This window comes from Cricetulus griseus, chromosome 8 (assembly GCF_003668045.3).
Source record: "Cricetulus griseus strain 17A/GY chromosome 8, alternate assembly CriGri-PICRH-1.0, whole genome shotgun sequence".
Taxonomy (NCBI): domain Eukaryota; kingdom Metazoa; phylum Chordata; class Mammalia; order Rodentia; family Cricetidae; genus Cricetulus; species Cricetulus griseus.
The window spans coordinates 947,348-968,427 of record NC_048601.1 but is presented as its reverse complement, the minus strand read 5'-3'; the positions used below and the strand labels follow the sequence as shown (position 1 = coordinate 968,427).

The 21,080-nt window shown below is 43.5% G+C and overlaps 1 protein-coding gene across 1 annotated transcript; it reads left to right on the top strand.

The window, feature by feature from the left end:
* Positions 1-6,913: 6,913 nt before the first annotated feature.
* On the top strand, positions 6,914-7,453 carry LOC100760405 (60S ribosomal protein L26-like). The gene is given in 2 exon segments (XM_035448576.1): positions 6,914-7,119; positions 7,122-7,453. Coding segments are annotated over 2 exon segments (435 nt in total). The 5' UTR covers positions 6,914-6,956; the 3' UTR covers positions 7,394-7,453.
* Positions 7,454-21,080: the final 13,627 nt, after the last annotated feature.

Genomic DNA, 21,080 nt, shown 5'->3' with positions numbered 1-21,080 from the left:
CCAGTTTTCCATAACTTTCACTTTCTTCTTGCATCTTTGATGTCACCTGTAAGAATTCTTCACCTAATCCCAGACAGGGAAGGTTTTAGTGTGTTTTCTTGCAAACCTTTTGAAGTGTTACACTTTATCTTTATGGTCCATTAATGATCATGGTATATTGACCTTTCACTTGGAAACCTAGTTAAATTGGCTATTTGCAGTTGAGTCTTGCTTTATTATATTTTTTATACAATGTTCAGGATTCTTTGTATATTTTGAAGCCATCTGTGGATAAGGAAAACTTCACTTCTGCTTGTCAGTGTGCATAGCTTTAATTGTTTTTTTTCTTGTCCTATCATACTGTCTGGGACCTCCAGTGCAGTATTAAGTTGCAGTAGAAAATATAAATGTCCTTGCCTTGTTCCCAGTGTTAGTCTTTTGACCATTTTCTTAGTTGATTCAGATTACTGTCAAAATATAAAAGTAAATTATAAACAACTTTATTTCTCATAGCTCTAAAGTGTGGGAAGACCGATGCCAAGACAGATTCAGTTCCAGTGCTTTCTTGTTTATAGATGACTCTTTCTTGTTAAGTCTTCACAGTGTAGAAAGGGAAAACAAACTCTCCTGAACTTCTTTTATAAGGATGCTAATCTCATTCATGAAATCCCTTTCCTGAAGACCTAATCACTTAAGGGTCTGACCTCCTAGTCCCTCCCCCAGGGGGTTTCGGCTTCTGGATTTGGAGGAAATGCAAAGGCTTGGATTGTAGTAACCATGAAGGCTCATTTTAGTCACAGATTTTCTGTCAATGTGCAGGAGTGTCATTTTCAACACTTTCCACCCAATCATAGGATGCTCTGGTATCAAGATTAACAGACATTATTAATGTTGTGTGAACTTATATAAATTGAACATAGTGGAGTTAGAGAGGTGCCTCTGGATACTCTTACAGAGGTCTCACTCAGCATCCACATGGTAGCTCACAACCATCTGTACCTTTAGTTCTGGGGCATCCAACACCCCTATGACCTCTACAGGTACCAGGTATGCACGTAGCGCACACAGATACATGCAGGCAAGACATTAATACACATAATCTTTTAAAATAATGTTTAATGATGTTATTACATTTCCACACATATACAATGCATTTCGATCATATTTACCCCATTATTGTCCCTTGTCCTCCTGCCACAATGATAATTATTCTTCTCAACTATTCTGCCTTCTACTTTCATGTCTTTGTGTATATGTGCTTGTGACTCAGCGGGTTTAATTAGAGTGGTTCGTAGGTCATGGGTCAGAGATTTGCAGATGCATGGGCACTCTAACAGTTACACCACTGAATGAATTGTCTCTTCCTCCTGAGTAATTAGCTGCTTGTAGCTTGGGACGAACATTCCCAAGTGTAGTCACACAAAACTCGCCTGGCATCCTCTGAAGGCCACCCATGCACAACAAGCAACTGCCTCAAAGACTTAGCAAGTTGGAGAGAATTCAAAGCAATTGATGGCAGGGTTGAGAGTGAAATTACCGCCAGCCGCTGCATGAGGTCATCTCCTTGTTTGCGTCTCCTTACATGGAGGCATGGTCCATAGGGAAGAGTGACATACTCAGCAGTAAAATGAGCCTCCAGGCTGCATCACAGGGTCCCAGCAATGGCCTGAAGCTTGATTCTCAAGACAAAGAAGACATGATGGCTTCCTTTCTGATTTCAGAACAGACTAAAGTTCCTTTCACCACCAACACGTGGTACAGGTATACAACCTTCAGAGAATTCTGATACATGGTGTCTGATCGACCACACCTGTTCTAAAGAAACCCCTGCACTAGAAGTTACATGTCTGGGTTATTTCCCAGGGATATACTTAGAAAAGTTATTAGTTTACATTTATAGTTTTGTTAAAGAAAGAAAGACCCTATGATATATCTGCCTGGTCTAATCCTTTTCAAATGAGAGATCACAGCTCAGGGAGTTTGTGTGGCCGAATTCAGCTTTTATAGCCAGTTGGTGACAATCTCTGGGCTGGACTTGCATGTTGTAAATAACCAGTAACTGTCACTGTCACCAGGGCTGTCGTTAGCACTAGATTCACTTACAACATAATGAGCCTATTGGATTCTTAGCCACCAAAGTCAAATTTTCGGCTGAAATAATTCCAGTACCTAATCTAGCCACTTACAATTAGTATGAAATTATATTTTAGGGACCAGCAAGATGGGTCAGTGGGGAAAGACACCTGCGGCCAGGGCTGACAACCTGAATTCCACCCCCAGGAACCACATGGTTCGTGAAGAGAACTGAGTGTTGCCAGTTGTCCTCTGACCTCCAGCTACACTTCCCTCCATCACAAATGCACACACACTAAATAAATAAATGTATGTGTAGGTATATCACGGGTCCTTTAAATAAACAGAAGGTGAGAAAAGCATTTGATGAAAAAAATTTTTAAAGAAAGTCAAAAGACGCTTCTATAGAACCGATGATATTTTTGCACTCGATTGTGACATTCTGAGTGTGTCAGGGGCGAAACTTCCTTATCTCTGAACAATGTTTATTCAGGATGGACGAGGGAGCCACAAAAGAAAACAGGCCTCTTAAAAAGAAAAAAGAAAAAAAAAAAAAAGTCTTCCAGTTCAGATCTTTGCTGCAGATACCGAGAGCTGACTGCCACCAAGTGGTTTGTGAGATCCATTTGATTCTGTAATCAGTGGGTCTTAAATCCTCCTACTAAAGACAGTGTTTCTTAAATTCTTTTTCAAAGCATCTTGTGGGGCTGGGAAGATAGTAAAGCGTTTGATTTGCAAGCATGGGGGAACTGAGTTCAAACCCCAGGATCCATGGTTTTAAAAAAGCCAGACTTAGTGACATCAGTTGTAATCCCAACCCTAGGGAAGCAGAAATAGGTTCATCCTTGGGGCTTGCTAGCCAATCAGTCTAGCCTAGTTGGCAAGTTCCAGGCCCATAAGAGACTTGTCTTAAAAAAAAAAAAAAAAAAAAAAAAAAAAAAAAAACAGGTATGATTATGATGTCTAAGGAAAGACAATCCAGGTTACCCTCCACATACATGTGCACATACTTGTACACATAAGTACACACACACAAAGACACACACATATTCGTGCATACATGTACACAACACCCTTGTAAGGGAAAGTTGTCCAGCCACTTGAAGTGGCTGCCAAATTTAGCTATGAAAAAAGATAATATAGGGTTATTTTGGACATCTTGAGACCTGGAACTTGCCTTGAACACTAAAGGTGTATTAGATGTAACCTGGTTGTGGAATTCTTTTTAAGTGCTTCAGGGAAATCCAATATCTAAAAGGGAAAAAAAAAAGCCTTAGGATCCTCCATTAGAGACACTAGTCATCGCCTGAGAGTCACTGAACCAAGGAACTACAGAAGCCTTTCTTCAAGAACACTAGGATTGACCAGGTGTGGTAGCATGTACCTCATGAGGCAGAGGGAGGTGGATCTATGTGAGTTAAAGGCCAGCCTGGTCCACACAGAGAGTTCCAGGACAGCCAGAGCTTCATACTAGAGAGACCCTGTCTCAAAAAAAAAAAAAAAAAAAAAAAAAAAAAAAAAAAAAAAAAAAAAAAAACCTCTGGAATTTAAAAATCCCAAAACAGGATGAGGAAGATTGTTCGGCAGTTAAGAGCACCTGTTGCTTTTGCAGAGGACTCAGGTTGGGTTCCCTGCTCCCACATGGTGGTTCGAAATCATCTGTTAACTCCAGTTCTGGGGAATCTAACTCCTTCTTCTGACCTCTTAGGCACCAAGGATACATCTTATGCACAGACATACAGTCTTACACAGGCAAAACAGTCTCATATAAAATAATTGAATAAATCTAAGAATTGAAAGAAAATCCCCAAACAACTCTCCCTTTCAAAGCAAGGTTATCCTGGCATGCGAAGTTCAGAAATCTCACACTTAAACACATGGCAAGTTTTAATATGCCCATGTAAAACCAAATATTCAAAGAGGTCCCTCCCTCTTTGGGCCAGGAAGATGACATCACTCAAGGTTTTGTGAGGTTTAATTATTCATTTATTTTCTGTTTATATAGTCATTTTATCTACATATGTGTCTGTGTATCAAGTGAGTATCTGGTGCCCACATAGATCAGAAGAGGGCACCAGATCCCCTGAACTGGAGTTACAGACAGTGTGGGCCACTGTGTGGGTTCTGGAAATCAAACCTGAGTCCTCTAGAAGAGCAGCAAGTGGTCTTAACCACCAAGCCATCTCTCTAGCTCCTTTCAAGTTTCCTTAGAGGCATAGTTCCAGACTTTGGTGTTTATGAAGGACTCTGAGTATCTAAATTTGCTGACCTATAAGAGCAAGTTACTCTATGAGACTTGAAATAGAGACTTACAGAGTTCCATTTGAAGTGAGAATAAGAAATATTGAAAATCCAGCTCCTTAGCAAGTTTGGAATAACACCTGAGTCCAATCATGTCATGTTCTGAGAGACATAATTTCAGCCTTGGAAATTACTCAACATCCTTAAGTCATCAGGGAAATACAAATCAAAACAACTCTGAGATACCATCTTACACCTGTCAGAATGGCTAAATCAAAAACACCAATGACAGTTTGTGCTGGAGAGGATGTGGAGAAAGGGGAACGCTTCTCCATTGCTGGTAGGAGTGCAAATTTGTACAGCCACTTTGGAAATCAGTATGGTACTTCCTCAGGAAAATGGGAATTAGTCTACCTCAAGATCCAGCAATTCCACTCTTAGGCATACACCCCAAAGAAGCACATTCATATAACAAGGACATCTGTTCAACCATGTTCATAGCAGCATTATTTGTAATAGCCAGAACCTGGAAGCAACCTAGATGCCCCTCAACTGAAGAATGGATAGAGAAAATGTGGTACATTTACACAATGGAGTACTACTCAGAAAAAAAAAAAAAAAAAAAAAAAAAAAAAAAAAAAAACACAATGGAATCTTGAAATTCGCAGGCAAATGGATGGAACTAGAAGAAACCATCCTGAGTGAGGTAACCCAGTCACAGAAAGACAAACATGGTATCTACTCACTCATACATGGATTTTAGACATAGAGCAAAGGATTACCAGCCTACAATCCATACCTCCAGAGAAGCTAGGTAACAAGGAGACATACATGGTCCCCTGGAGAAGAAGAAGATCTCCTGAGCAAATTGGGAGCATGGGGGAGGGGAGAGGGAGTTAGGAGAAAGAGAAGAGGAGAAGAGGAGGGGAGAGAAGGACATGAGGGAGAAGGAAAACTGAGTTAGGGGAAGAATAGAGATCAAGAAAAGAGATGACATAGCCGGGCGTTGGTGGTGCACGCCTTTAATCCCAGCACTCAGGAGGCAGAGGCAGGCAGATCTCTGTGAGTTCGAGGCCAGCCTGGTCTCCAGAGCGAGTGCCAGGATAGGCTCCAATGCTACACAGAGAAACCCTGTCTCAAAAAACCAAAAAAGAAAAAGAAAAAAAGAAAAGAGATGACATAATAGAGGGAGCCATTATATGTTTAAAGATAAATCTGGCACTAGGGAAATGTCCAGAGATCTATAAGGATGACACCTACTAAGAATCTAAGCAATAGGAGAGGCTTCCTTAAATTCCCTTCTCTGATAATGAGATTGATGACTATCTTATATGCCATCCTAGAGTCCTCATCCAGTAGCTGATGGAAGCAGAGGCAGACACCCACAGCTAAACACTGAGCTGAACTCTGGAATCCAGTTGCAGAGAGGGAAGAAGTGATGAGCAAAGGGGTCAAGACCAGGCTGGAAAACCCACAGAAACAGCTGACCTGAACGAGGTGGAGCTCATGGACCCCAGACTGATAGCTGGGAAAACAGCATAGGACTGAACCAGACCCCCTGAATGTGGTTGTCAGTTAGGAGGCCTGGGCAGTCTATGGGCCTCTAGTAGTGGATCAGTATTTATCCCTAGTATACGAATGGACTTTGGGAGCCCATTCCACATAGAGTATACTCTCTCAGTCTACATACATGGGGGAGGGCCTAGGCTCTGTTCCAAATGACATGACAGACTTTGAAGACCTCCCATAGAAGGCCTCACCTTCCCTGGGTAGCAGAAAGGGAATGGGATAGGGAGTTGGGGAGAGGAGGGGAGGAGGGGAGGGAGAGGGAACTGGGATTGACATGTAAAACAAGCTTGTTTCTAATTTAAATTTTAAAAAGGGAAAAAGAATACAAATATAAAAATACAAAAAAAAAGGGTGTCTTAGTTAGAGTTTCTATTGCTGTAAAGAGACACCATGACCACAGCAACCCTTATAAAAGAGAGCATTTAATTAAGGAGCTTACAATTTCAGGGACTTTGTCCATTATCTTTATGGTGCAACATAGCAGAGTGCAGGCAGACATGGTGCTAGAGAAGGAGCTGAGATTCCTACATCTTGACTCAAGGGCAATAAGAAGTGGTCTGAGACACTGGGTGTGGCCTGAGCATATATGAGACCTCAAAGCCCACCTTCATAGTGACACACTTACCTCCAACAAGGCCATACCTACTCCAAAAAAGCCACACCTCCTAATAACACCACTCCCTTTGGGGCCACTTTCTTTCAAACCACCACATTACACTCACTCCCTGGCCCCCAAAAGCTTGTAGCTATATCAAAATGCAAAAATGCATTCAGCCCAACTTCAAAAGTCCTCAAAGTCTATAACAATCTCAAACTTATTTAAGCGTCTAAAGTTCAAAGTCTCTTCTAAAATCATGCAATCTCTTAAGTGTAATCCCTTATAAAATCTAAGTCAAAAAGCAGATTATATACTTTCAACATTTAATGATACAGGATATACACTACCATTCCAAAACACAGGGAAGGGAGCATACTGAGGAAATAGTGGACCAAAGCAAGACCAAAAACCAGCTGGGCAAACTCCAAACTCTGTATCTCCAGGTCTAACGTCAAAACGCTCTTCAGGCGGCCATCGTTGGATCGCAGCCGCCAAAATGAAGTTCAATCCCTTGGTGACTTCTGACCGAAGCAAGAACTGCAAATGGCATTTCAATGCACCTTCTCACATCCGGAGGAAGATCATGTCTTCCCCTCTTTCCAAAGAGCTGAGACAGAAGTACAATGTTCGATCTATGCCCATTCGAAAGGATGATGATGTTCGGTTGTCCGAGGACACTACAAAGGTCAGCAGATTGGCAAAGTGGTCCAGGTGTACAGGAAGAAATACGTCACCTACATTGAACGAGTGCAGCGAGAAAAAGCTAATGGCACAACGGTCCATGTGGGCATCCACCCCAGCAAGGTGGTTATCACCAGGCTAAAGCTGGACAAAGACCGAAAGAAGATCCTGGAAAGGAAAGCCAAGTCTCGACAAGTAGGAAAGGAGAAGGGCAAATACAAGGAAGAAACAATTGAGAAGATGCAGGAGTAGGAGCCCCTCATACACAGCTTCCATTAAAGACTGTTTAAGAAAAAAAAAAAAAAAAAAAAACGCTCTTCAGATCTCTAACCCCTTTCAACTTTGTTGACTGCACCTTCTTTCTCTCGGGCTGGTTCCACTCCCTCTTAGCAGCTTCCTCAGCAGCTTTCCCACAGCTCTGGCATCTCCAACATCTTGGGGTCTCCAGGGCAATTCAGGCTTCAACTTCACAGCTTCAGGAAATGGCCCCTCTAAGTCTCCATTCAGGGACACCCCTGACTCATGCCTGGCCTCAGTGGCTTTCCTTAGTCATGAAGGCAAATTTCATAACCTGTTTCTTCTGTCCTTAACTCCAAAACCACATGGCCAAAGCTGCCAAGTTCTGCTGCTTGCTGGGGCTGGAACATGGCCCCTTGTTCAATTACATCTTCACCAGCTTTTGGTTTCAGTGGTTACCTTCACTGAGTAAGCTTTGATGTCCTTGAACTCTGTAGACCAGGCTGGCCTCAAACTCATGATCCACCTGCCTCTGCCTCTGAAGTGATGGGATTAAAGGTATGCACCACCAGCCGGGTGTTGGTGGCACACGCCCTTAATCCCAGCACTCGGGAGACAGAGGCAGGCAGATCTCTGTGAGTTCGAGACCAGCCAGGTCTACAAGAGCGAGTTCCAGGACAGCCTCCAAAGCCACAGAGAAACCTGTCTCAAAAAAAAAAAAAAAAAAAGGTATGCACCACCACACACAGCTCTAGGCTTTCTTTCATTCCTTTCCACAAGATGGAAACTTTAACTGGGTGGGATATTAGCCCTGAGGTCACCACTCCCTTTATTCCATTTCTTAATCTGTTCATCTCCTTGAACACAGGATTTAGCTCCATTCTACTTCCTGATCTTCCTTTTTTCAAATTTTACATTTTCTTGCTCCTTTTCATTATAAATCTATATTGAAAGACCCGCTCGGACCCTGCCCCTCTGTCTTCCCCGCCTGTGCCGGTGCTGGGTGTTCTCTCTGGAGCAGGCGGGAGGAGCAGTTGACCGAGGGCAGCGCTGCGGGGACTGAGCAGGGCAGGGCCAGGGTTCGGCCAGGGGCTGGAGAGTGCAGTGCGGGCGGCGCCTGGAAGGGGAACTTGAGCTGGGAGAGCAGCGGTGCTGCTTGTCCAGGAGCTGCGAGCGGGGAGCCGCCTCCAAGGCCAAGGACACGGGGGCCGCGGAGCTGCCGGGGCCTCCCAAGCCTTCACCCCGGCAGGGCTCGCGCCCCCGGCCCGCCCCGCCTGGCACCGCGCCTCGGGGCTGGGGCCGAGCAACGAGCACCAGGTGGGCCGGCCCGAGGGCGAGCACCAGGTGCATTGGCCCGAGGGCGAGAGCACCAGTTAGGCCCTGGCCCGGGGCCCCGCCCCCACACCCCCACCTGATGAGAAACACTCCGTCCCAAGGTCTCCGCCCCCAAGGTCAGCCATCTGGACGCAGAGGGGGGGAATTGAGTCTGTTGTACCAAACACCAGACCTTGAGAATATGCTGATCTGGAATGGCTCTGTGTCTCATTTGAACCATCCAATAGAAATGATTCTGTATTTCGCCTCATTTGAAAGACTCTGTGTTTCACCTCATTTGAATAACTCTGTACTTCGCCTCATTTGAATAACCCTGTATAGCGCCTCATATACATTGACCAATGGGAATAGCTCTGTACAATGCCTCATTAGAATTATCCAATAGAATCCCTGCTTCTAGCTTGCGCCTTTTTCCCTATATAAGGACCCCTTTCCCTTGGCTCGGGGCGCTTGGCCTCACAGAAGCTAAGTCGCCCGGGTACCCGTATCTCCAATAAAGCCTCTTGCGGTTTTGCATCCAAGTTCGTGGTCTCGCTGATTCCTGGGTGCGGGTCTCCTTCTACGAAAGTACCTCTTCGGGGGTCTTTCAATATGAGTGACCAATAATAACCACACAATAGAGTCTACAATAGGCTGTTTTAATCCAAATCTCTTCACTTTAGCCTCATGCAGACTCTTCAGACAAGGGCAAAAAGCAGCCACTTTCTTCACCAAAATATCACAAAAATGATCTCAAGTCAACATATTAAAATTCTTCTCCTCTGGGGGCTGGAGAGATGGCTCAGTTGTTAAGAGCACCGACTTCTTCTAGAGGACCCGGGTTCAACTCCCAGCACCCACATAGCAGCTAACAACTGTCTGTAACTCCAAAGATCTGATACCCTCAAGCAGACATACATGCAGGCAAAGCACCAATGCAAATAAAATAAATTATTAAAAAAAAAAAAATTCTTCTCCTCTGAAACCTCTTGAGCCAACCCCCACTGTTCAAATCACTCTCAGCACCACTGTCTTCCATGCTTGTTGGCATGGCCTATTATGCCATGCTCAGTGCAGTCCACTGCTTTCCTAACCCAAACTCCAAAAGTCCGGATTTCCCCTGATCAACACATGGTCAGGCCTATAACAATACCCCATCTCTAGGCACAGCTGGTGATACTGTTTGAGGAAGCTTTCAGAGAAAGCCTTGCTAGAGGAAATAGGTTTTGAATATAGCTTCAACCCATTTCCTACTCATTCATTCATTCATTCATTCTCACCCTCCCTCTCTCTCTCCCCTTCCTCTCTGTCTCTGTCTCTCTCCCTCTCTCTAGCCCTTCCCTCCCTTTCTGTCTCTGTTTCTTGTCTCTCTCTCCCTCCCTCTCTGTCTCCATCTCTCTGTCTCTCTGTCCCTCCCTCTGTCTCTCTCTTGTCCTTTTTCTCTCCTTTCCTCCCTCCCTCTTTCTCTGTGTCTCTGTCTGTCTCTCTCTGTATCTGTCTCTTTCTCTCTCTGTCTCTGTCCCTCCCTCTGTCTCTCTCTCGTCTTTCTTTTTTCTCTCCTTCCCTCTCTCCCTCTCTCTTTCTCTGTGTCTCTGTGTATCTCTGTCTCTTTCTCTCTCTCTCTCTCTCTCTCTCTCTCTCTCTCTCTCTCTCTCTCTCTCTCTCTCTCTCTCTCTCCCTCTCCCAGCTTCCTGTACAGGGATGAAATGTCATCACTCTGCTACTCCCTGCCCCTGCCCCTGCCCCTGCCCATGCCCCTATGCTATGCTTGCCCCCTGTGGAACTGTAAACCAAAATTAACTCTTCCTTAAGTTTCTTTTCGTCGTGATATTTTATCACAACAACATAAACTAACACACTGTTCTTAAACTCATAGCAATCCTCCTGCCTCAGCCATACACCTGGCACCTTCATAGATCCTAAAAGTAGCACTTTACTCACTCAGGTTACATCAGTGAGAAGAGAGAAAGGTCAGCTGCCGGCAACACTTGTGCCTGCCCCACAATTTTATGTGCATTCTTGAAATTGAAGCCATTGGAAAGATTATTTATTCCTAAAAATGCATGGTTACTTTGAAAAGTTTGTTAGCTTTTTTGGGTCCCAAAAGTTGAAAACTATCCCAGATTTCCATAAGTGGAACAAAACATTTTAGTTTAAAACATATGATGTGTGCCTCACCTTTAATCCCATCATTCAAAGAGGCAGCGGCAAGTAGATCTATGTGAGTTCAAACCCAGCCTCGTTGATGTAACTTCCAGGACAGCCAGAGCTACATTCATAGAAGGACCCTGTCTCAAAAAAGAATTTTTTTTTACATATCTGGGGAAAGAAAATTAAACTTGATAGCTTCACTACTTCTTTCTGCCATATTTTACTTCTTGAAGGTGTGGTATTAATGTATCTTTTCAGGAAGAAAAAATTCCAATCTCAGTGTTCGGTATAAACTGTGCTCCTGAAAACCCAGGTCTTTTCAGGTTATTTTTAAGCTCTGTTTTGAAGGGGTGGTATCGGTGGTAACAGATGCAGAAGGTATCCTGACATTTAGATCTTGACAACACCTAATGTGAATTTTCTAACACCTCTTTATTCATGAGCTAAAGGTGTTATCTCTGGGAACGTGTTAATTTAATTTTCACTCTTCATTCCCTTTTCATTTTTCTGGTTGAATACTCCATAGTAGCAAGCTGTCAGTGGTAATGAAAAATTCTCAGAGCATATTGAAGAAAACATTGCTGGGGAATTATGCTGGCCTTGATGGCTTGGACTTGACCTTGGAAGTAGTGGAAGTGCTAAGCCAAGATGGAACCTCAGTAGTTTAACAATTACTAGTTCCCTTCCCCCCACCACCACCACCACAATGTAAAAGTAAAAACAAATCTGACAGAGGATCTTCTTATAAAATGTGTGGTGTGAAATCTACAGGCTTACACCACTATTGTGTTTGCACAGACTGCCTGACTGGTGGATACTGGTATGGGCTACTGTGTCCATGTTCCTTTTCTATAGAGCATAATGGAATAATAATTAAAGTAGCCCTTACCAAGAGGCCTGGTTTCACACTGGTCTGGGTAACAGAGGCCAAGTGGTCTCAGGTGACTTGCAACATGGATCTTTGACTTTTTCTGGCCCTAGTTGGGCCTCTCATGGGGGCACACTGTCCTTCCTCAGAGTGGATGAAAACACAGACCAAAGCAGTATGGATGAAATTAAAGGAACCCACCTAAATCAAAGCTACCCAGAAGGCTTCATTAAATAAACTCGAAAGTTCCTCTAAAAAGCAAGTTAATCATGAGAAAGGCCCTGGGTTCAATCTTGCCACGGCGAATCGTTGCCAACTTGACTGGATTTGGAATCACCTAGGAGACACATCTCTGGGCGTGTTTGTGAGGGTAATTCCAGAGAGATTTAACTGAGGAAGGAAGACCCAACCTAACATGGGTGGCATCATTCCATAGGATATGGTCCTTCACGGAAAAAAGAGAGAAAAGGGTGAGCACTGACATTGTCCACTTCCTGTTCTACCAACCTATGAGGACTCAACCTCATGATCCTGCTGTCAGGGAGCCCCAGCCACTTTGCCTTCCTCAACATAATAGACTATGTCTGCTCAAACCCCGAGCCAGAACACACCCTCCCTCCATTAAGAGCTTCTTGCCAGGTATTTGTTTGCAGCAATGAGAAAATAATTCATAGAAAACCCTACCCCACCCCACCCCCAAAAAAAAAGAGGAAAGAAAAGGAAAACCACTTAAAAGTGAATTAATCAGCAGGTTTGTTAGCACACTCCTGAGACTATGATTAAAAGGAATATGAGCATAGGTCACTCTTGAAACCCACAGAGTCATAACCAAGGATGGGTTAGTGGTGGGTGAAGTTCTCTGCTTAATGTGTGAGGGTCCAAGTTTGAATGAGAAGAGATTGAATGCTGTCCTGTGACCTTTTAGGCTGGAGCAGATAGGTGCTCTGAACTGCATAGCCGTTTATAAGCAAGAAGACAAGCTTACTTTGCTGTTATGTGGTTCAGAACAAAGCCTGGTGAGTTCCCCAGCTTCACGTGTGAGTGCCTCCAGGCTGCTAATTAACTGAGCTAAAGACCATTGCTTCATCTAACATAGTCAGCCCAGCTCACAACTGTTGAGTCCTGGAATGCAGAATTTTCCAGCTTTTCAAAAGGCATCAGAAAGCTAGTTCCATGCAAAATGTTAAAGTTTGCAACTGATTTTAAAATGTTGATTCACCTTGCAAGCCAGACTAACCATAGCATAATTATTTGTGCCCATTCTCTGACCTAGACGGTTCAGCACTTCCTGGAGGAAGGTACATCAACACCTGTCACATAAGCTAAAAGTAACAATACTGGATGGAGTGCACAGTGGGGACAGTGATGCCACTCAGATGGATCCATTGGGGACCTGTGTCCTGCTCAGAGCAGGGTTTCGGGTGGGGGAATGCAGGTTGACCATTTCAAGAAGAGAGATTTTAGTGTGCTACCGGCATTGGGCTGTGGAAATGTTGCACAGTAAGGAAGATACAAAATGCCTTACCCATAATTTTCACGAACTTGAGTGCCCCCATAATCTCACACACACACACACACACACACACACACACACACACACACACACACACACGTAATATTTAATGTGTGTTGCATGAGGTCTTTATTACATTGTCAAGTGACTGGCTTAACCAACCTATATTAACATGTCAGTTACCTCCAATAACTACCAGTGTTTTTATTTGTTCTGGTTTTTGTAGTGAGAATACTGGAGATCTACTCTTAGTTTCAAGAATGCAGTATGTTAACTAGAGCCACCATGCTAAAGTCTCCAGAACTATTCATCCTGGGTAAGTGAAAATTTGTGCCTTTTGGCGAACATCTTGCCCTCACAGACCGTCCCTTGGAAACCATCACACTGCTCTTTAATTCTAGATCCATGTTCCACAGTTAAGTGGGATCTGTAGCACTGTTACACCTCAGGCTTATGCAATTTACATATGCTGTCATCGTTAAATTTCTTTTGGGTCCCAGTCCCAGGTTACACTCTGAACAATTTAAACAGAGACAGGAAACTGTAGTTCTGGCCACTTGGTCAGATGGGAGATATTACACAGCAAAAATATCAACAGTGTTGTTCTTTCGGAATAGTTGCTACCTGGGGTCGTCTTAACCATCAGGCAAAATTATGTTTTTCTCAAAAAAGAGAACCAGAAGCTGATGGGGGATGTCCTTCTGTATATATGTTTCTCTTATTGGTTGATGAATAAAACCCTATTGGCCAGACAGGAAGTATAGGCAGGGCTACTGAGAGGAAGGAGAAGAGAGGCCACCTGGAGATGCCATGTAGAGTCTGGGAAGATAGGACACACCAGGCATTCTCTGGTAAGATAAGGCTATGTAGAAATGCATAGATTAGTAGTTATGGTTTAATAATTAACAGAGAGCTAGCCAGTAAGAAGCCCTAGCCATCAGCCCAATTCAGAATTTATACTGTGTGCTGCAAACATAAATCCTTTCAGCTCTGTGGCTCACAGTCTGGCTCTAACATCTTCAGTCATCTGTTTATTTAAAAGCAGAAATGATCTCTGTGAGTTTCCTGGAGCCATGCTCACTGTCATCACCTACAAGTGTGTGTGTGTGCCTGCTCATGCACGCACACACACCTGTGCATACACACAGGCATACGGTAATGGGAGGCATCTCATTCAAACCATCACAAATGGTAAATTGTAATTTTAAAAGCAATTTTATTGTGAAAAGATTTTAACATAGATTTAAATGTAAGAGGGGGCACTTAGGAATAGGATGGTTCACACCAAGTGTGGGTATGGGGGAGGAAGGGGGGTTGTATGTGTTTGGCCTGCATGTATATCAGTGTACCATATGCATAACTGGTACCTGTGGGGATGGCTGATCTTGGTTATCAAGTTGACCACATATGGAATCAGGTGGACACACCTGTGAGAGATTACTCTTGATTTGGTCATTTGAAGGGTCCTGACCATTCACAGTGATCAGGAAGACCCGCCTTAAATCTGGACCACACCTTCTGGTGGCAGCTTACATAAAAGGACACAGAAGGAGGAAGCTTCTGCATTTTACCTGTTTACCCTCATTCTTGCTGTTCTTCCCTACTGCTGGGGCATTCCTTTGCTGGTGTTAGAACCTACTTCTTCAGGATTCCAACACAGACTGAAGACCAGCTGAGATACCTGGCCTTTGGACTGAACAGTGACCAGATTCTTAGCCTTTTCATTGGGAGACAGCCCACCGTTGGACTAGCCATACCACAGCCTGTAAGCCTCTCTAATAAATCCCCTTTTAATATACACAATTCATCCTACCAATTCTGTTTCTTTAGAGAACCCTAACTAATACAAAGAGGGTGTCAGATCTCCCGGAACTGGCGTTAACAGATGGTTGTGAGCTGCCATGCGACTGCTGGAAATCAAACCCTGGATCCACTGGAAGAGTAGCCAGTGCTCTTAACCACACTGAGCCACCTCTCCAGCCCCTGTCTTTATGTGTATTTTACCACAATACCAAATTTAAAAAAAAAAAGGGGGGGAGGGGTGGGAGGAATAGATAGGAATTTCTCGTGATCAGGGACTTTAAAACCATCCTCTAGGTTGTCATCCCTTTCTGCAAGATGGTATATTAAAAACTGTTTCTCTTTCCCTAGCATCTTATCATGACTTTCTGTCATCTATCCCAGGTTGGCCTCAAACTCTTCTCAATTCTCTTGCCTCTGGCTCCCAAGAGCTAACACAGAAGCTGTCACACCTGGCTAGAATGCTTGTAATTCAGAGTTAGCATCCCAGCAGGGACTTATCCTCAAGACTGTCGTAAGAATGCATGAGAATCACAGAAGTGATTATACAGATTCCCTTAGTATCAGATTCCATCTTAGGGGTTCCTATCTATCGTGACGAGACTGAGGATACCATGAGTCCCCTTGTCTATTTGAATTTCCAAAGCCGCTGTGGTTTCCGGCAGACCAGTAGAGCTGAAGATGACATTAAACACGGAAGAGACACAGCTCAGCCTCTGCTGAAATCTAATGCAAGACTTCTTGCCTCCACTTATTACTACAAGCACAGTTCACTACTCCCCCCTTCATTCCAAAACCTTCTGTTTGGGGTCTATCTACCAATGAAGAAGTAAAGCATTTCCTCAACAGGAACAGAATGATAGCTGAGCAAACTGCAGCTTCCTGCCACCAAAACTGTACTTCTGAACCTTCAAAGATGAAATCACGCTGCTTACCGGAGACAAGGCGGGATCTTCATTCCAATAAAAACATTAGCACTACCAGCAAATTCTGGCTTCTTTAGGACATACTGAAATATTCTGAACTCAAGAACTCTTTCATAAGATTGCTCCAAATTTCTTTAAAAAAAGAAAAGACATTTTCATGACTTAGTGACCATTGCTAGGACTGTGGTAATAAAGACTCACAAAGTGAATCTTTTATTTAGTCCGTGTGGGTGTGCATGTTCATTCAAGAGCAGCTGTGTGCTGGTATTTGTTTTTTCGGGTTTATTTGTAATCTATCACCGGGTGTCATTTTCAGGGATAAAATCCACCTCCTTTGAGACGACATCTCATCTTGGCCTGGAGTTCACTGATGAGGGTAGGCTGGCTGGCCCTGGAACCTCAGGGATCCACCTGCCTCTGCCTCCTCAGCATTGAGATTATAAGCACATGACAAACCCATCTCTTCCACATGGGTTCTGGGGATTGAACCCAAGTCCTCATGCTTGTGGGGCAAGCTGTTTACTGAGTACGCTATGTATACGCCAAATGAAAGTTCTAACAGTAATTCATTTTGTGCTTCTGGAGGTAAAGCTTCCAGATCTAGGTACAGGCTGGTAGGCCCTTCTGGGTCCATGCATCTCTCCTCTTCTAGAACTCTGACAGCAATTTGGAAATTTGTGGCCTGTAAAGATACGACACCCCTCCAATCTCTACATTTGTTTACTTAGCATTCTTTCTATTTGCCCTCAAATTTCCCTTTTATGTAGGATACAGCCATTAGGATTAGAATGTATTCCCATAACCTAATTTCAAACTTGACCCTCTGTGAATTCCCATCTCAATGAGATCACATCCTGAAATATTGGGGAATAGGGCCTCAGTGGGAAGCAAAGCTGCCAGCCCACAATAGTGTCCTTTTGGGAAAAAAACTTATCATAAGCTTTTAAAAGTCAATTGATTAATTGGATGTCATCAAAATTCTTTCTTATTATTAAATATTTTACATACTAGCCAGTTTCCCCTTACTCTTCTCCTCCCATTCTCTCCCACCACCTTTTTTCTATGCCCCCCCTCCTCAGAAAGGGTAAGGCCTCCCATGGGAGTCAACAAAGCATGGCATATCAAGTTGAGACAGGACCAAGCTCTTCCCCCCATGCATCAAGGCTGAGCCAGGTATCCCACCATAGGGAATGGACTCCAAAAAGCCTGCTCATGTACTAGGGACAGATCCTAGTCCCACTGCTAGGAACCCCACAAACAGACCAACTACACAACTGTCGCCCACATGCAAGGGCCTAGGTTGGTCTACTGCAGGCTCCCTAGCTATTAGTCTATCTAGAGTCCCTGAGCTCCCACAAGCTCAGGTCAGCTGTCTCTGGATTTCCCCCATCATGATCTTGACCCCCCTTGCTCATATAGTCCTTCCTCCCTCTCTTCCATTGGACTCGAGCTCTGCCCAGTACTTAGCTGTGGATCTCTGAATCTGCTTCCATCAGTTACTGGGTGAAGGTTTTATGATAACAATTAAGGTATCACCAATCTGATTACAGATCAGTTCAGGCACCGTCTCCACTGCTGATAAGAGTCTTAACTGGGGTCATCTTTGTGGTTTCCTGGGGATTTCCCTGACACAGGTTTCTCCCTAACCCCATAATGGCTCCCTCTATTAAGATACTCTTTCATTGCTCTGCCTCTCTGTACCTCCCCCAACCCAGCCATCCCCTCCCCTTTAGCCCCATCCCCAGTTTACCCAGGAAATCTCATATATTTCCCCTTCCCAGTGTGGTTCATTCCTCCCTCTTAGGATTCTTGTTAGTACCTGGCTTCTCTAGGGCTGAGGATTATAGCCTGATTATCTTTGCTTTACATCTAATATCCACTTGTAAGTGAGTACACAATGTGTCTCTCAAGGTCTGTGTTACCTCACTCAGGATGATTTTTTTTCTAGTTCCATCCATTTGCCTGCAAATTTTATGATGTTATTGTTTTTTACCTCTGAGTAATACTCCGTTGTATAAATGTACCACATTTTCTTTATCCATTCTTCAGTTGAGGGGCATCTAGATTGTTTCCAGGTTCTGACTACTATAGATAATGCTGCTATGAACATGATTGAGCAAGTATTCTTGTGGTATGGTATTTGCCCAAGAATGGTATTGCTATGTCTTGAGGTAGACTGATTCCCAGTTTTCTGAGAAACTACCAAACAGATTTCCAAAGTGGCTATACAAGTTTGCACTCCCACCAGCAGTGAAGGAGTGTTCCCCTTACTCCACATCCTCTGCAGCATGAGCTGTTTTTGATATTAGCCATTCTGACAGGTATAAGATGGAATCTCAGAGTCGTTTTGATTTGCATTTCCCTGATGGCTAAGGGTGTTGAGCAATCCTTGAATGTCTTTCGGCCATTTGAGATTCTTCTGTTGAGGATTATGTTTAGATCTTGTACCCCGATTTTTAATTGGATTATTTGGTATTTTGATGTCTAGTTTCTCGAGTTCTTTATAGATTTTGGAGATCAGCCCTCTGTCAGATGTGGGGTTGGTGAAGATAATTTCCCATTCTGTAGGCTGCTGTTTTGTCTTATTAAACATGCCCTTTGCCTTATAGAAGCTTCTGGGTTTCAGGGGGTCCCATTCAGTGTCTGTGCTACTGGAGTTATATTTAGAAAGTGGTCTCCTATGCCTCTGTGTTCAAGGCTACTTCCCACTTTCTCTTCCATCAGGTTGTGTAACTGGATTTATGTTGAGGTCTTTGATCCTTTTGGACTTGAGTTTTGGGCATGGAGACAGATAATGGATCTATTTGCATTCCTCTTCATGTTGACATCCAGTTATGCCAGCACCATTTGTTGAAAATGCTTTCTTTATCCATCATATAATTTTGGGTTCTTGGTCTCCTGTTTGCCATATCATTACAGAAGAGATATAGAAGACAACTGGACAAGATCACTGGCAGCAATCTTAAAAGGCATGGGATCCATTTTAGAACCACTGGGATCCATCTTGCATCAGGGGCAATCTTGAAGTCATGAGGGTCATTGTGGACTCATAGAAGCCATCTTGGAATCAAGGAACATCATTCAGTAGACAGTACATATCTGTAACCCTAGTATTGGTGGTAACTAGGGCGGAAACAAGCGGATCCTCAGAGCTCACTGGCCAGCCAATCTAGCCAATTGATGAACTGTAGATTTAGCAAGAGAAAATGTCTCAAAAAATAAAGTAGGAATCAATTAAAGATATACAATGTTAGCCTCTGGCTTCCACACGCATACACACATGTGTACATGCACATACACACACATAATAATCTTCCAATCTGTGAACATGGAGTACCTTTCCCTTCAGTGTCTTCAGTTTCTTTCATCAATAGTTTATCTTCATTATAGTTTGTTTCCCTTGTCAATTTTATTATAGGTTTTGGGGTTATATTTATTTTTGTAACTCTTATTATTCTCTTGATTTTTCTACTTGTTTATTACTCATGTAGAGATATGCTTGCTAATTTGATAAGTCAATCTTACATTCTGCAACTTAACTGAACTTCTTTTCAGTCCTAACAGGTTTTTAGCTGTGTCTTTAGATTTTTCTTTGTGTAAGATCATGCTAGGCCCCCAAGATAGCTCACTAGGTAAGGTGATTGCTGTCAAGCCTTAAGAACCGAATTTGATTCTAGAACCTTTATGACAGGACCCAAATATGCACATGTGATGGGGAGGATCTTGGAGGAATTGGAGGAGGGGGAAAGGCATAACCAGAATATACTACATTTAAAAAAATTGTCAGAAAAAAACTGTAAAATTTAAAAATAAAAATTTAAATTCATGCTATTTGCAAACAGAAATAGAGTCCTCTTTCTGTAGACCCAACACCTCTCCCGGGCAGCACAGTAAAGCTGACCCTATTGACAGAGGTTCGGGTGAGAACATGAGCATGGGCGATCCCACCCCTCATCTGCCATGTGATGGCGCGGGCAGGGAAGAGATGCCCTCCTCCCCCTCACTGCCTGTGGCAGGTGGGAGAGCTGGCCCTGAGGTTATAAGATCAGGAGAGTTAACCCTGCCCCTCACCACCTGCAGCACTACAGAGAATGGCCCCTACACCTCACCTGGGCAACACAGTAGAGCTGCCCTGATGGTATAGGTGTGGGAAGAACCAACCCTGAGGGCATGAAAGCAAGAGAACTGGCTCCTCCCCTTGCTCATTGCTCCAAGGGATGAACTAGCCAGGGCAATGCTGGAGAACTCAACCTGGAGGTGAGGATGGGGGAAGAGCCAGCATGCTGACCAAGCCAGCAATTATTTAGACCCAGAACCAGGGCTATGAGTTGGCCCACCCCATCTGTGATCTGCTGGAGCACCTGAAGGGGCCAATCCTGCAGACCCAAAGCTGCAGGACCTCCATGACACAGGGCAACAACAGGATAGCCAGGAGTCGTCCATGTGAGGGACCAGCATCAATAGTGTATTAGAACCTGACCAATAACACTTTGCAATGAACACTTGCACATAAAGATACATGGATAAAACGGTTTACTGTGGGACTCGCTGTGCCACACGACAGCTTCCATGATGAGATTTTTCTTTTTCTTTCTCTTAAATGTTATTCTATTTTATGGGGGGGAGGGGGGTGCAAAGGCAGAGGGCAGGAAATGGGTAGGATTGAGATGCAAGATGTGAAAGTCACAAAGAATAAATAAAAAGAAAGTTTAAAAGATATTTTTTTTAAAAAAAAGGTCCTCTTTCTGATTTGGGTGCCCCCATTTCTTTCTCTTGCCTAATTTCTCAGGCTAAGCCTTCTGGAACAATAAAAACAGCCAAAGTTAGTTCTCAGAAGAAATGCTTTCAATTTTTCCCATTTAATATGGCGCTACCTGAATTTACTACATATGAAACTAAGTTGAGGCAAATTCTTGCTAAACTTTTTCAAGTTTTTATTATTGGAGGATGTTAAATTTTATCAACTACTTTTACCATGTTTATTGAAATGATGGTGGTTTTGTCTCACAGGTGTGTTAATTCATGTGTCAAAACATTCTCAAATCCCTTAGGATAAATTTCATGTGACTACAGTGTATAATCCTTTTCTGAAATGCTATTCAATTCACTTTTTAGTATTTTAAATTCTTA